This window comes from Triturus cristatus, chromosome 9 (assembly GCF_964204655.1).
Source record: "Triturus cristatus chromosome 9, aTriCri1.1, whole genome shotgun sequence".
Lineage (NCBI taxonomy): Eukaryota > Metazoa > Chordata > Amphibia > Caudata > Salamandridae > Triturus > Triturus cristatus.
Genome location: NC_140592.1, coordinates 779695676 through 779713345, shown reverse-complemented (window position 1 = coordinate 779713345; position 17670 = coordinate 779695676). Strand labels below are relative to the sequence as shown.

Here is a 17670-nt window from a genome sequence, read left to right as displayed (position 1 = left end):
TTCTTTAGAAGGGTGGGGTGGAGCAAAGAAGGTAGGCAGGGTGATATTCTGGCGTACGTCAAAAGGTGTCACAATCTTTTGATGGAAGGGGGCGACAGTCATCAGAACCAATTTGTCTGGATAGAAAGTTGTGTAAAGAGGGCGCGCTGAGAGTGCTTACAGTTTGCTGACTCTCGTGACCGATGTTATGGCCACCAGAAAAGCAGGTTTGATGGTGAGCAGGCAAATTGGGCAGCTGTGCCGGTTTTGGTGCAAGACACTGCCCAGTTGCTGCGACAGTAAATTCTCCCAGAGGGACAGCCTGTTTGGAGGACATATGCTCAGGAATTCGGGATACCATAAACTCTGTGCCCAATCTGGAGCCAAAAGAATGAGTTGGGCCCGGTCGATCCTGAACGTCTTGAGAACTCTGGACAGGAGTGGTATCGACAGAAGGCATATAGGAGGCCTCAGTTCCACTCAAGATGATCTGCTAGGCATCGACAGCCGAGTTTGTCCGCCCTAGTATTCAGGAATGCCACCAGGTGATGAACCACCAGGGAAATGCATTGATGCTCCAGCCATGTCCATAGATTCAGGGCCTCAGGGCCAATGACCCCACCCTATAACATATGGCGGTGGTGTTGTCCATGAACATCTGAATCAGCCTTCCCTTCATTGAAGAAGAAAAGCTTTTAATGCCAACTGAATCACCAGAAGCTCCTGCAAGCTCCACCAAAACCAGAATCCTCATATCTCTGCCTCTCCCAGGTGGCGCCCCAGCCCAGGAGCGATGCATCTGTCACTACAGTTATCTCTGGTTGAGGAAGGGAGATGGGTCTGCCGCTGACCCAAATCCGGTTTGTCACCCACCACTGTAGGTCTTTTGCAGTTACTTCTGAGATCTGGACCAGGTTGGAGAGATTCCACTGATACTGCGCCCACTGGAACTTCAGGTCCCATTGCAGAATCTGCACATGCCAACTGGCATGTGCCACTAGCAGGATAAAGGAGGCCATTAGGTACAACTGCCTAAATCACCAAAATACAGGACAAAGGCTGAAACATCGGAATCATAGCCCGAATATCCTGGACTTGCCTTTTAGGAGGATAGGCTAGAAACTGCACTGTATCCAGAACAGTTCCCATGAAAGGAAGTCTATGAGAGGCATGTTATAGTGAACCCCAGAGAAAGCAGGAGGTCTGCCAGAGTCTGGAGGTGGAAGACGATTGCCTGGGGTCAGCCAATCGCTGAGGTAGGGAAAGTCTGGAAACCTTGACCTCTGCAGATGCGCTGCAACCACCAACATCACCTTGGTGAAAGCCCAAGGGGCACTGGTAATGCCAAAGGGAAGCACAGCAAACTAAAAGTGCTCTTGGCCTACTGTGAACCGCAAGTAATATCTATGGGAAGGCAGGACAGGGATGTGGAACAATGTGTCCTTGATGTCCAATGCTACCATTCCATCTCCAGGATCCAGGGCAGACAGGACCTGGGCTAAGGTGAGCATCTTGAACCTTTTTCTTCAGGAAGGAGTTGAGAAGGCACAGATCTAGAATAGGATGAAGGTATATGTCCTTTTTGGACACCAGAAAGTAGCAGAAATAGCAACCAAAACCTACTTTTTATGCCAACATTCCTGAGAGAGCGAGGAGAGATGGCCCTCCATCAGCCATTTTGAAGTGGGTGGCATGGGTGGGGAGGGTTCCAGAAAAGGGATAGAGTAGACCCTATGGATGATTTGTAAAACCCACCTGCACGTTGTTATGGACTGCCAGTTGAGTAAGACCTCCGACCCTCGGTCTAGGTCCACTCTCTCCCCGCAGCTCCGCTGTGCCATCTCTTGCCTCCAGACCCTGACCTCCTCCTTGGGAGGTTCGAGACCGCTGCCCGCTCCTGCGCCTGCTGGCCGCTCCAACTTGGAACAGACTCACTGCAGCCACCGTAACCTTTCTCAGCCGTTTTTTTTTCTGAAATTTTCCCTGTTGTGCCACTGTTATTGTGCCCATCTGTGTCTTGCACTAATTCCACCCCTGTTTTTATTTTCTTGTGTATGCCTGTTCCTTTCGCCGCTGCTGCCCCTGCAGCCCCTCGCCCCCAGAATTCCCCGCCAGAATTCCCCAGCTCCGGCCTCCCAGCCTCTCCTCCCTCCCACCTCCCCTACCTAATGGCAGTCGCGCGCAGCAGTCACGCCGCCGGCGCGCCAAAGGCAGGTCCGTCAGCACCCGTCATCGAACCGACTGTAGCCAGCGCCAGGAACCCTGGACCTCCCACTACCCATCGCTACGACACCACCACCCTCCTCGCACTCAACCCTGGAAGACTTAGAGTATGCCAACAGGCCTTGCCGAACACGACCCACGGCCAGTTCTCCTGCCTCCACTGCCGCCAGACCCTCACCACCACCCCGGCTTCCAACACCGCCGACGCCAGCACCGGCAACACCCTGAAATGCAGTCTCCTCAACATATGCTCTGTACACAAAAACGCCATGGAAATCTGGAACCTACTCGACTCTCTTTCGACCAACATCGCCTTCTTCATAGAGACCTGGACCAACGCATCCTCCGCCCCTGACATCAGCACAGCCATCCCAGACGGATACAAGATCCAGAGGAAAGACCGCCCCAAACACCCAGGAGGGGGGCCTCGCCATTGCCCACAAGAGCACCCTCCACCGCACCACCTCCAGCGAAACCTTCCCCTCCGCCGAACACCTGCACTTCCAGATCCAGACCACCCCCAAAGCCACACTCTGAGGAGTCCTCATCTACAGACCCCCAGGCCCCTGAACACCCTTAGCCACCACCATCACCGACTTCATCGCACCCCACGCCATCGCCTCAACAAACTACATACTCATTGGAGACCTGAACTTCCACCTCGACAACAAAGGTGACCCCAACTCCACTAGCCTTCGTGACAAACTCGCCAGCATCAGACTTAAACAACTCGTCAACACACCGACCCACAGAGCAGGACACACCCTTGACCCCATCTTTGCGGCAGGAAACAGCTCTAATTCAGCCACACAATGCAGCCAAAATGGACCGACCACCACTACGTACACTTCCCATCAACAAACCCAAGGCACCCAAACCAGCCCCACACCCACCATGAAGGAACTGGAGCAAGGTTACCGACGAGCAACTTAACTCCACCCTCACCCGAGACAACCACACCTGGGCACCCGACGCAAACGACCCAGCCAAAGAACTCCACACCTGGATCTCCGACTGCGCAGACGAGCTCGCCCCGCTACACAACCCCGACAGACAATGCCCCAGGAAAGCCGCCTGGTTCACCACCGCTCTCCATGAAGCCAGACCCACCTGCAGACGCCTGGAGAAGAACTGGAGAAACACCAAGACAACCGAAAACCACACCACCTACAAGAACACCATGATGGACTACCATAACCAGATCAGAGACACCAAGAGGAACTTCATCCACAACAAAATCCTGGCCAACTCCACCAACTCCAAGGAACTTTTCAGTGTCATTTAAGAATTCATCAACCCATGCAGCGAAGCCACAGACATCACCCCATCCCAAGACCTCTGTGACAAGCTTGGAACCTATTCCCACCTCAAGATCAAAAACCTCTACGACAACTTCATCCACCAGGCACCTCAGACGGCCCCCCCAGAAACACCAGCCAGCCCACCATCTCGAACTGGACACAGATCATGGCCGAAGACAACGCCTCGACCATGAAAAGCATCCACTCGGGGGCCCCCACCGACCCCTGACCCGCTCACATCTACCACAGAGCCACGGCCGCCATCGCACCCGAACTACAACGCACCATTAACACCACCTTCAAAACAGGCACCTTCCCAGACGACTGGAAGCGTGCAGAAGTCAGACCCCTGCTCAAGAAGCCCACAGTTGACCCCACCGACCTCAAGAGCTATCGGCCCATCTCGCTCCTCCCCTTCGCATCCAAAGTTGTAGAGAAAACAGTCAACAGGAAACTGACACGATTCATTGAAGAGAACGCCGTCCTTGAGCCATCCCAATCCGGATTCCGAAGCAACCACAGACGACATCCGCACCCTCCTGGACCAAAGCCCCTCCATAGGCCTCATCCTAGTCGACTTATCAGCAGCCTTCAACACCGTCTCCCACCGCACACTAATCGCCAGACTACACAACGCAGGCATACAAAGAACAGCCCTGGACTGGATCCAATCATTCCTCACCGGAAGAAGCCAAAGGATCAGACTCCCACCCTTCCTCTCCGACCCCACGAAAATCACCTCCGGAGTCCCACAGGGTTCATTACTGAGCCCCACCCTCTTCAACATCTACATGCCGGGCCCCGCAGCCATCGTCCGACAACACGGCCTCAACATCGTAGCCCCTCCAATAGCCACAGAAAAGGCGAAAGGCAAACTGGTGTTGGCAGCGGGCCATGGAGAGGCCAAAAGACCTGGTCGTAGCTCTGCTGTCTTTAAAACTCTCCAGAGCGGAGTCTATCTTTTTGCCTAAAAGGCCAGAGCCATCAAAGGGCATGTTCATAAAGGAAGTTTGGACATCCCCTGAAAAGGCAGTGGTTCTCAACCAGGCATGGCGCCACTGACGAGACAATCGCTCTGCCTAGCGAGTCAGTAGTGTCCAGTCCCCATCCGATGGTGAACTTTGCTGAATTTTGTCCATCATCCACTGTTCGGGTGAGTATGGCTTGGGCCTCACTTGAGACCATGGACAGCACTTGCACAACTGATTCCTTTGCAGTGCAGGTGTATCGGCCCAAAAGGCACACGGTGTTTACTGACCGCTGTGCTAGGCTGGTGGAAGACAGCCTCCTTGCCAAAGTTAAACAGCCTTTTGGATTCCGGATCCAGTGGAGTGGTAGGGCACGTGCCGAGATGGCTTCTGGAGGTGGAGGCTTGGACCACAAAGCTCCGTGGTGAGGTGCTGGGTGAGGAAACTGGGAACCTCAGGAGCGGGGCGATGGCGGGGGGCAATCGTCTTATGCACAGGACTCCCTGTGCAGGGCTTGGACTAGGCCCCAAGTAGAACATCGGTGAGGGCTTTGTTAAATGGAATGAGTCATTTGGAAGAGGTATTTCCCAGCTGAAGCACCTCAGTCAGCACGTTCGTCCTGACTACGACTGAGGGCAACTGAAGGACGAGGACGTAACCTGCCCTCCACACCACCGTTGTAAAAGGAGGCTCCCTCCTCCACAGCCACAGTAGGAAGAAAGATCAAGATAGTGTCTGGTGAGGTATCTATTCATCTACAGGGTGAAGGAACAAGTAAGTGTCCTCAAACACCTCCCAATTGATGATGATGATGAAGATGATGAGGGATTTATAGAGCGTGACAAATACCCTAGGGTGTCTAGGTGCTGTCTTTAATATATACCGATCAGAGCAGACAAAGATGCAAAATATGCAGTAAACAACCCGACTACAGGCCTATCAAAAGAAAAAGGCTCCAACTTGGAGGGCATGGTACTGACCAGCGCTGAAGTCTACGTCGTACTACACTGATCCGGCTCCATATCAGAGTCTGGAATGATGATGGGATGGGCACTGCAGCAGGGCTTCGGCAGCGCTGGGAATGGCAGCACTGGAGCGGACTCCGTGGCACATTGTAGTCTTGCAGGTGGTATAGCGCGGGACCCAACACCGGATCCACGTGGGCATACGGACGTCGAGAGCAAACCCACCAGCTGGAATGCAGTAGGGGCCCCTCCCGAACCCGTGGTGCCTAAAAGCACTACAGAGGGGTCGGGCCGCCCAAATATGAGGTGCATGGCCTCAAAGAACTCCTTGAGTTGGGTGGGGGTCGCTTTGGCTACGGGAAACTCTGGGAGGTGCGGAGCGGACCCAGGCACAGGCTCCAAGGTGGAGAGAGACTTCGAGCATGTCATCATTCCTGTGCCTCTTCCGTTGACTTGGACCAGTGCAGAGAATTCAAAGAAGGCTTCAACTTCTTGCTCTTATGGGACTTACCTGACAATTTAGACTAGAACAAAGATCAAACGGAACGGCCCCACAAGCAACCCTGGGACCTTACGCACAACCGGGATTGAGAGTGTTGCTGGATCATCCGATGCCGAACAACATGGATTTTAAGAGAATTTTCCCTTAGCGCCTTGGGATACATGACACAACATTCCTTGCAGGGCTTGGAGTAATGGGCCCACTTCAAGCACCACAAATAAACCAAGTGTGGGTCTGTCACAGACATCTGCCTGTGAAAGGCATAACAGGGTTGAAAATCTGTTGTGCTTTTTGGGTGAAATCCCTCGCACAGCAGGAGAAAGGATTCTCATAAAAATTCTTTGACAAAACATTGAAAAAAGCTCAGGCAAAAAAGAGACTGTGGGTAGCTCTTTCAGATCTGCACTAACTGGATCGGAAAAAAAAGAACTGATGTCAGGGCACTAGGGTGGCACCTATACACCCACTGCGCAGGGCACACCCGGCACGGATAAAGCTGAATGACACAACCTACTGCAATGCAGGTGTACTGCTCAAGAATTTCCAGATCCCTTCTGATGCCTGGGGATAATTCTAAGGTAAGGAATCTGCGGCTAGAAGTCTCTTATAAAATAGAAAAATAGGCAGGCTGTCTTGCATTCTCATACCATGCTCTAACTCTTTTACAGACCCATGAAGGCTCAGCTGCTTTGATAGACGCCACAAGAACCTGCTTCCTAGAAGAGAGGAGTATGACTGAGAAGTAAGTGTGGGTGCTGCTTGCACTTTCCAGCCCGACATGAAGACGCTTTGCACCAAGACGGAGATTGCACTCAATATCTCTTTTGACACCTCCCTCACAAGAGTAACCCACGCTGTATGTCTCAAACTGTGAGCTCAAGTACTCCAGGATGAATCAGACTTTTACTGGGTTGCCAGAGGTACAGCTGCTCAAGTAAGGGCTTACCCATTTGTTTCTATGTGGCCATGGTGTTTGCAAAGATTCCAGCGCGTTCCCAATCAACCAGCCGAGGAGCCTCACCTGAGATACATCAGTCTCCAGTGTGTCATCAAACTCCAACACCTCCCAGCAACTTCACAACCACATTGGTTTGAACCATGCTGCACTGTAGATTAATCATAATTATATTAAAATGTGCAGATGGTAAGTGGAGTTGCTTGACTGTTATGTAACCAATATTGCAACAAAGCATGCCAAGCACTGAGCAAGCAGCTATTATTGACTTCGTGCAGCTCCCTCATGGTGGCTGCAAGAAGGTGCTAGGGTAGTAATCGAATGGAATCCAATTTGGGAGCCAGAAGCGACAGTCCTTCTGATAAATGGCATCTGAGGTTTGCAGGTCCCTTTTCTTCTCACTACAACACAAACCAAAGCCCTCCCATAAAACCCAAAAGCAATCAATGGTATTCTGGTAGTGCTTCGCTGAATGTTAAAGGTTTACGTCATCTAGTAAAAAGGCGGAAAATCTTAGATTATTTGCATAAATGTTATACGGACCTATGCTTCATACAAGACACCCATATGGATGACAACCTTTTGGGCTCCATGATCAAATCCTGGGTCGGACTTTAGTTTCTTCACCAGCAAAAGATCGCAAAAATGGAGGGGCTATCGTTTCTTCTTGTGAGCTGTAATTTAGCATTTTAAACCGTAATTTGAACTCAAATGGTCGTTATATTCATGTTCATATACAAACATTCTCTACATTTAGTTAATGTCTATGCCCCTTAACAAGATGATTCGAGATTCTAGCTATTGGCACTGCCCCTATTAATATGATTCTTGACCCACTTTTGGATAGAATCTCCACTGTTAACTTCCACCCCACAAAATGCCATGCTTTATTTAAAGCATTTCTAACAAATACTAAATTAGTGGACCAGTGGAGACTCACACACCCTACGAATAGTTTTTACCTTCTTTTCCAATGCACACTCTACATACTCGCGTATAGATTGTATGTTATCGTCCCGAAATGTAATTCATATGATTTCTAATCCCAGAATAGAACCTATTACCATATTAGACCATACTTTAATTTCCTTTTCTCTAATTTTAACTGACATTCCTCAACATACATACAGATGGAGAATGAACACTGATATTGCACTCTCTGACTCAAATCAACATAAAATATTATCTGCTATCAATGAATATTTAAGGAACAATAACACTAACAATACATCATAATTTATTAATTGGGATGCGTTTAAAGCATTTATAAAATGTGTCACTAATAGCACGACTATAAATCTTTTAATGCCATATTACAAGCATTAGAACAACAAATTGTCATTGCTGAGAAACATTTTATAACTTCCTCAGATATGCAATTCAAAACAGAACTACACAATCTTTGTGACAAATTCAATACTCTGCTTAGTAAGCGAGTGCACCTTTACCGGAAGGCTATGCGATTCATACCCTCAACAGGGCAACCAGAGGTGGGGGCATCGCGGTCATTCTTAAAACTGGTTATCCTTGTACTTTTTTAAAGCAACCAGTTGCTGATTGCGAATGAGCCCTTTTTAAAATTACCTTCAATTTCAACTACACTATGACGGGCCTATTAATTTATCGACCCCCGGGCCCTTCCAGAGTGTTTAGAGAAGCTCTCACTGAGACAGTCAGTGCCCTGGCGGTCAATGCTTCTAACTTCACAGTCACAGGGGACCTCATTTTACAACTGGACAATCTCTCTGACCCTGAAGTGACGATCTTTCTGGCTGATCTCGCTGCGTGTCAGCTTGTTCAACAAGTATTAGGTCCCACGCACTCAGCTGGCCATCTATTAGACCCTGTCTTTACAAATTTACCCTCCCTCACGGTTCTACCCCCTGTTCCGATGGGCTGGTACAATCATTATTTAGTCCCCATGTCTATCCATGGTATCACGCCGGCGCGCAATTTAGCAAAAATCTTTTCTCTTAAAGGTCCCTGGCATAAACTGAATTGGGACTAATTCCGAATCCACCTCGCCGCCACCTCTCCAGCCTTCCCCGGCTGACCCCAATGAGGCCTATTCAGTCTTCGCCAACTGGATCAATGTGCCCTTGGATGGCCTAATCCCAGCTAAATTGTTTGCAAAGGTTGGTCGCACACTGCTCGTCACACCAGCAAGTTGCCCCAAGGGACTGTGGTAGATGTAGTGGCGACGGCGGGTACGCCTATGCCACGATGTATAGAGAACAGTATGTGTCTGCGTTAGCCATCCCTGGACACGTGTTTCGAGGTAGTTGCCTCTCGTCAGCAGGGAGCAGGTCAGTGTTAAGGGGTGCCGCGTGGACTGCCAAAATGTAGTTAAAACAGGTCAAGTACCTCTCATGGCGTGCAGGTGCAGATCCAAGGCTCGTCAGCCCGTTGGCTCGTGGGAGCCGTAATAAATTATGCAAAGGTTGGTCGCACACTGCTCGTCACACCAGCAAGTTGCCCCAAGGGACTGTGGTAGATGTAGTGGCGACGGCGGGTACGCCTATGCCACGATGTATAGAGAACAGTATGTGTCTGCGTTAGCCATCCCTGGACACGTGTTTCGAGGTAGTTGCCTCTCGTCAGCAGGGAGCAGGTCAGTGTTAAGGGGTGCCGCGTGGACTGCCAAAATGTAGTTAAAACAGGTCAAGTACCTCTCATGGCGCGTAGGTGCAGATCCAAGGCTCGTCAGCCCGTTGGCTCGTGGGAGCCGTAATAAATTATGCAAAGGTTGGTCGCACACTGCTCGTCACACCAGCAAGTTGCCCCAAGGGACTGTGGTAGATGTAGTGGCGACGGCGGGTACGCCTATGCCACGATGTATAGAGAACAGTATGTGTCTGCGTTAGCCATCCCTGGACACGTGTTTCGAGGTAGTTGCCTCTCGTCAGCAGGGAGCAGGTCAGTGTTAAGGGGTGCCGCGTGGACTGCCAAAATGTAGTTAAAACAGGTCAAGTACCTCTCATGGCGCGCAGGTGCAGATCCAAGGCTCGTACCCGCCGTCGCCACTACATTTCCCACAGTCCTTTGGGGCAACTTGCTGGTGTGACGAGCAGTGTGCGACCTACTTTTCCTCAATTTAAACGGCTTCCTTAAGCTAACGGGCTGACGAGCCTTGAGTCTGCACCTGCGCGCCAGGAGAGGTACTTGACCTGCTTTTAATTACATTTTGGCAGTCCACACGGCACCCCTTTACACTGACCTGCTCCCTGCTGACGAGAGGCAACTACCTCGAAACACGTGTCCAGGGATGGCTAACGCAACACATACTGTTCTATTTACATTTCGTGGCAGAGGCGTACCCGCCGTCGCCACTACATTTCCCACAGTCCTTTGGGGCAACTTGCTGGTGTGACGAGCAGTGTGCGACCTACTTTTCCTCAATTTAAACGGCTTCCTTAAGCTAACGGGCTGACGAGCCTTGAGTCTGCACCTGCGCGCCAGGAGAGGTACTTGACCTGCTTTTAATTACATTTTGGCAGTCCACACGGCACCCCTTTACACTGACCTGCTCCCTGCTGACGAGAGGCAACTACCTCGAAACACGTGTCCAGGGATGGCTAACGCAACACATACTGTTCTATTTACATTTCGTGGCAGAGGCGTACCCGCCGTCGCCACTACATTTCCCACAGTCCTTTGGGGCAACTTGCTGGTGTGACGAGCAGTGTGCGACCTACTTTTCCTCAATTTAAACGGCTTCCTTAAGCTAACGGGCTGACGAGCCTTGAGTCTGCACCTGCGCGCCAGGAGAGGTACTTGACCTGCTTTTAATTACATTTTGGCAGTCCACATGGCACCCCTTTACACTGACCTGCTCCCTGCTGACGAGAGGCAACTACCTCGAAACACGTGTCCAGGGATGGCTAACACAACACATACTGTTCTATTTACATTTCGTGGCAGAGGCGTACCCGCCGTCGCCACTACATTTCCCACAGTCCTTTGGGGCAACTTGCTGGTGTGACGAGCAGTGTGCGACCTACTTTTCCCCAGCTAAATTGTACATGAATCTAAATCTAATCCATGGTACAATACTAAATTAGCTGCTTTACGTAAAATCTGTAAAAAGCTGGAGAGGACCTTGATCCGACCTCCAAGGATCTCTACCGTGCTGCCGTAAGGAGAGATCATAGAGCCATCCAAGTTGAGCGTGCAGCATTCTACGCCGAGAAAATCAGCAAGAGCACCAATCCCGCCAAGAGTATTTTTTCATTAGTCTCAGATCTTAAAACCCAGAAAGATGCCGCAGGTCCACTGATTACATCTGACCTGCAATGTGATGAGTTGGTAGCCATCTTTGTTAGGAAGGTGGTAGACATTTATAAAAGCTTCCCTATGGTCCAGATAGGCCCCCTTGAGACATCTTGCAATCATATCAATGGTATTCTTGAGTCTTTCTCCCCCATCACTCAAGATGCTCTTCTGACACTTTGTTCTAAAGTTAAGTTGGGCTCTCCTGTTGACCCTCTGAAGCCCAACAAATTCCAGGTAATTCTACCCACTATCATACTTCCGTTGGAACAGGTGATCAATGGGTCCCTTGGCGCTGCGGTCGTGACTAAGGCTTGGAAACAGGCCAGGGTAATACCGCTGCTTAAAAATCGTCCTAAGACCCAACAAAACCAGAAAACTTTAGGCCTATCTCCTTGCTACCTTGGACTGCGAAGATTACTGAGGCCTACATTAATTCTCTTCTTACAGAATATCTTACTTCTAATCATAGGCTTGACCCCTCTCAAAATGGTTTTCGCCCTGGCCACAGCACTGAGTCAGTGCTTCTGGCCATGTCTGAACATCTTTGGAAAGCCTTGGACGCAGAGCAAACGTCGGCACTGATCCTTTTGGATCTCAGTTCCGCTTTTGACACGGTGTCTCATGCCATTTTGCTAAGTCGTCTGGAGGAAGCTGGAGTCACTGGCTCTGCACTTAAGTAGCTGGCCTCTTTCCTCGCGGACAGGACATTTCAGGTGATAGGCCCCCCTTTTGACTCTAGCACTCTCTCTATAGGTCAAGTGCTCCCTGAGCCTTCTGCTTTTTAATCTTTATGTTCAACCTCTGGCCGGAGTAGCCAAGAGCAGAGGGCTGACCATGGTCTCTTATGTCGATGACACACAGTTGGTGGTGGCTCTCTCGAGCGACCCTGAGCAGGACGTCATGAAATTTCAGGGTGATCTCGTGGCAGTCGCTGAGTGGATGACCACCAACTGTCTCCAACTGTATCCCAACAAGTCAGAGGTGTTGTTGGTGGGAAAGAACCATGACTGCTGGAACGAGTCCTGGTGGCCAAAGGGTCTAGGCATCACCCTTGCCTCAAAACCTGTAGTGAAGAACTTAGGGGTTTGGATGGACGCTTCAACTTTCAGATTCAAACCAAAAAGGTGACGGGAACTTGCATTGGTCTGTTGCGCGGACTCAAACCCATTCTGGGCTTCTTTGATGCCCCTACTGGCAGATCATCATCTAGGCTCTGATTATGTCAAGACTCGATTACGCCAGTTCATTGTATCTGGGAGCCAACAAGTCAGAAATACAAAGGCTACAGAGAGTCCAGAATGCGGCCGCAAGAGCTCTACTCGACCTGCGCAGAGCCTACTCAGTGACAAGTGCCATTCGCCGTCTCCACTGGTTGCCTGTCGCTAGATGCATTGAGTTCAAGGCACTTTGTATAGCCTTTAAAATCCTGAAAGGTGCATCTCCGGAAAATCTTGACCGACTTACTTCTACCTTACACTCCTACGTGTCTGCTCCGCTCTATGGGACAATGCCTGGCAGTGGTCCCCCGCATGATAAGGGTTCGCGCCGGAGGCCGTTCCTTTCGGGATAGAGCTGCCATCCTTTGGAACTCTTTGCCGGCCCACATCCAGGGGGCTCACTAACTACCTCCAATTCGGAAAAGCCATTAAAACTTTTCTCTTCCCCCTTCCGTAGGCCTTCTTGTTGACCTTCTGTGCGTGGTCATTTCTCGGCTATTCAGCGCCGGGACGCCTCTTTGTTGGGGCAGCTGTCGTGCTTTACATAACAAAACACAAATCTCTGTAAACAAAAAATCAATTTCCAACTTAATACTAACAAAGTCAGTCATACATTTGGTAATTTTTTACGAATTTAAAAGGTGGCGAATCAGATCCATGCTATTCATAACTTCACGGGACAACTCATACTATCTGCCACAGAAATGGTTTAAGAATTACAACAGTTTTATTCAAATCTCTATAGCAAACCCCAGGATGCTCAAGTTGCAACAATTGATCACTTTCTTCTTCATTGCAATTTACCAACACTATCACGCTCTGACAGAATTACCCTTGATAGCCCTTTAACTATAGAGGAGGTATGCTTTATAGTAAAATCTCTAAATTTAAAAAAATCACCAGGGCCTGGTGGCATTCCAACGGAATTCTACAAAACTTGCACCAGTCAATTAGCCCCAGTGCTTTTATCCTTATTCCAGGATTTTGTTACCAATGCCTCTGTCGAAGGCTTTTTTAAAAATACAACAATTATTGTTCTCCCTAAACCAGATAAAGACCCCAAACTACTTCCAAACTACTGTCCATTTCACTTATTAAGCACAATTGTATAATATATGCCAATATTCTTGCAACTAGATTGTCTTCTGTACTAAATGCTAATATTCAATTGAACCAAACAGGTTTTATGAAGGGAAGACTATCAGCGCACAGTAACAGACTTGTTTGTCATGCAATTGTCTCCCTACAAAACACTAAAACTCTTGGTTGTCTGTTATCATTAGATACTGAGAAAGCATTTGATAAAGATAAGTGGAATTTTTTTTTAAAACTATGTAAACGCTCTGTTTTGTTATCACATTTATTTCAATGGTTAGTGCATTATATTCCTCACCCATAGCAATTATGTTAATGGTATTATCTCTACATCTTTACCTTTGTGGACGGGTACTAGTCCATTGTGCCCCCTATTATTTTTATTAGCTGTCAAACCTTTACTATTTCACTTATGTAACTCGGCAGAAAATAAAGGTGTCACTATTCGTACCACAGCTATTACAATTTCTGATTATACAGATGATAACCTACTGTGTATTAGTGACCCCATCACCTCCATACCCATTATACCGAAACGAATTGAAGATTGCGCTTTGGTTTCCAGTTATACCTTGAACATTAATAAGACTGAATTTTTTCGTCTAAATGTTTACTGTACAGGTGACATCTTAGGTGACACTAACATCATATGGAACTTATCTGGGTACAAGTATTTAGGAATTTATTTTCAAAAGTCAATAAAGGGAGCTGTTGATATTAACTGTAAACAATAACTTTTAAACTTACACAGAAATTAGACACATAGTCATCCTTACAATTGTCTTGGTGGGGCAAGCTTGACGCTATGCAAATGGTTATAACCACACAAATATTATATGTACTGTCAATGTTACCTGTGTCATTTCCAGTGACCGTTTTTTAAAATGTTAATATAATTCTCATTAAATTCCTTTGGTATAATAAACCTTCAAGGATCTACTATAAAATATAACAAGTCGATACATTGGAAAGCGGTTTTGGCATTCTTAACTTTCAGAAATATCACATCTCCTTTTTAACTGCACAAGGGGTCCATTGGTTCTCATACCCAGAACCATATCTCACTCCCAAAGGGGTTCTTATAGAGAGGAATTTTGCTGCACCTTTTCCTTAATCAGCTATTCTTCCCATGGACGTTCGAAAACTAAAGTCTCACTCTCCCAGTCTCAACAAAGCTTGCCTTAGTTTATGTGGATATTCTATTTATCAATAAGATGATGTCCTCTAAAAAGTATCATTATGGCATAATTTTAGAACCAAACTACATTCATCAGTATCCAATTGGAATAAATTGATAGATGCAGGAATATTTTACATTCCTGACATTTGTCACAACAATATATTCTTGCCCTTCTCAGATTTACAAGTGAAATTCCAAATTCTAACCTCTGATTATCATAAATATGTTATATTATGCAATGCAATACTAAATGCTTATAACTCCTCCTTTCATCACCCTCACTACTGTCAAATGAAAATTTTCTTTACTATTCACAGTTTTTCCGGTCGCACTGCTTCTAAAAATTATAACAAAATTGTTATTTAATAACTCTTCTCACCTAATCAATTTGTACAAAATTTTGGAATCCTATTTTTGGTACTAAGTATACTCCACTACAAATAAAGAACATTTGGCTTTGCAATAATTTAGTAGGTTACTTTTCTCTATTTGTCAACCTAACTCATTTATAATAAATAACATCTATTGGTCTCCTGTCAAATTATATGATGCACATTTATGTGACACTTCGGATTTTTGGCACTGGAACCTGGTAGTTTGAAGCATTTGTTCAATGAATGTCCAATTATATCTCAATTTTAGTCTCATGTTTGGGATAACATTTCTTTAATCTTCCATATTACTATTACACTAACATTTTAAATTGTAAGTAAATACTCCACTCTATCTCGTTCTTTACAATATACAGATATTACATTTTTTGATGTATTAATTTCATGTGCTATTAAATCGAATATAATGCACTGGATATCTGCTCACCTTTTATCTATACTAGTGGGATTGGATCTTTACAGAAAGGAGTTGAAATTTCGTTTAGCCAGTCTTAAAAACCATCTCCAATCAAGACACTTATATGGAATACTCTGAAGGCATATATTTCTGCCTGCTAATTGCAAATGTGTTTTACTATTTAATCTTGCTTCTCAATATTACATTTCTTTAACTGTTTTCACCTCTTTGTTACTATAAGGTTACTCAGCATACCCATTGGATTATTGTTACTCTAACTCCTACTGATATTTTTTGTCCATTTCAATGTTCATGTACTTTATTAAAATCAATAAAATCATTTGAACTTAAGAAATATTTTTTAAATATATTTTTGTAACATTGCAGGTCTTACGTAGCACATGGCTTATCTGGTAAACATAATTTGAACCTTACTTTAATTATGATGAACATAAATTACATGATCAAAAGGATTTACCATATTGCGTTATTTTATTCACAACATTTTAAGCTGTGTGAAAAAAATACCTTATGCCATGGATTGTTTCCTAAATGCAGAGTTAGTAGATTTGAAGCATGTTTGTGTAAGGACTGTATTTCTTCTTTGGTCTTCTTCAACTGATTCCAGCTCAAGTCTAAGTGTTTCAACTTTCCCATGCCTTTAAATCCTTCCAGTGTTATCACTCGGTTGTGGCTGGCATCCAAATATTCCAAATTAGGCTAAAATAATAATCAAAAAGATATTTGAAAAGATAAATATTGGCTAAATCGTGCTGAATGATCTTTATCCATAGTTTAAAAGATTTTGCACTCGAATCCATATAGGAGCTTCTGACAGTTTAACTGATGAGTAAGTCTTCTTATAAATGCCATATAAGCTAAACAGAAACATTGCGATCTACATCTGTATGCAAAAATATAAATACTGAATGGCATGTCCTGATTGCATTTTACAATAAACAAATGATTTTAATTTTAATATATTCTTGTCATCCCTAGAACGCATTGCTTCCATTCATTATTACTCAGTCTACCTGAGGACAGTGAGGACTAAAAGGAAATAAATGCTGCCCAAAGATTTGTGAATCTGTGCTGACATAATAGGTGTGGGTGAGTGAAAGTGGTGTGCGATGTGATAACGAATGTACTAAAATTCACAGGAGAAACCTTTGAGGCATCTAGGAATAAGCTTCTTGCATGGTTCAAGGATTATACTGGATAAGGGGTGGTATGGAGGTTAAAATGCAAATCCGCATTTCTTAATGGGCTGATAAAGGCTTCATCATTGTCGAGGAAGTATCAGGATACCTGCCCGGATTTCTATATATACCAGAGAATTAGCCAAAAAAGCCCAGGCTGCTACTTACTGTTAGCCCTAGGCTAAAACTTTCCCTGAAGTCACACAGCCAGACCTAACCTTGAAGGAAATTTGTATAGTACCACACTCCTTAACCTCTTTTACCGTTAACATCATAAGACGTCCACTCTTCTAGCAGTAATTACTAGGTGACATCATACAGACAATATTTGCATCTGTGGTTTCCCATTTTCACTACTCCATTGTCCCATGATTGAGATATGAGTTACTACAGAAAAAATATATTAATGTCTACATTTCTCATGTTCCAGACTTTCCATATTTTTTTGAATGGACATTTAAATACATTTAACCTTAGCTTCATTTCACCACTTACCCTATATTTACCATTCCTTTTCACATTTATGTCAGATTATTTTAACGTTGTTGTAAGAAACTGGGCTATTGATTAAGGGGAGTGAAACCCCTACTCAAGAAACAACCACAATACTTGTCAGGGTGAACCACAAAAGTCACTAAATTACCATTTGGTAGATTGGCCTTTGTTCGGGTTTAGCTCAGAGGCACTATATCAAGTATTTATGCAGCAATTAAACAGTAATAAAGTGAAAAAACAGCACAAGAAAAATCCCAAGCCAATTTAGAAACACAGAGAAAGTTTTAATAAACAATATGACGCTGAAACAAATCAAATTCAATGAGTAAAATCAAAGTTATGAATTATTAAAGTTTCCTGGAAAAGATCAAATCACTAATCATACGTATCTGGTCTTGCAAGACAAGAGCAAAGTCATGAGTTAAGGCATGCCGTTATGGAGCGTGGCTTGGATACAAGGAGTGGAGTGGGTCCAGTCTTGGCTTACCTTCGGACTTGAGATGTTTCTTGAAGACAAGTCCAAATGAAGA

The 17670-nt window shown here is 46.0% G+C and overlaps 1 protein-coding gene across 1 annotated transcript in view; it reads right to left on the bottom strand.

The window, feature by feature from the left end:
- LRRC9 (leucine rich repeat containing 9) overlaps window positions 1-17670 on the bottom strand; it is a 597819-nt gene that overhangs the window by 294104 nt on the left and 286045 nt on the right. Inside the window, exon 18 of the mRNA XM_085626156.1 lies at window positions 15975-16166. Within this exon, the coding sequence (XP_085482282.1) occupies window positions 15975-16166 (192 nt within the window). The remainder of the gene's footprint in view (window positions 1-15974; window positions 16167-17670) is intronic.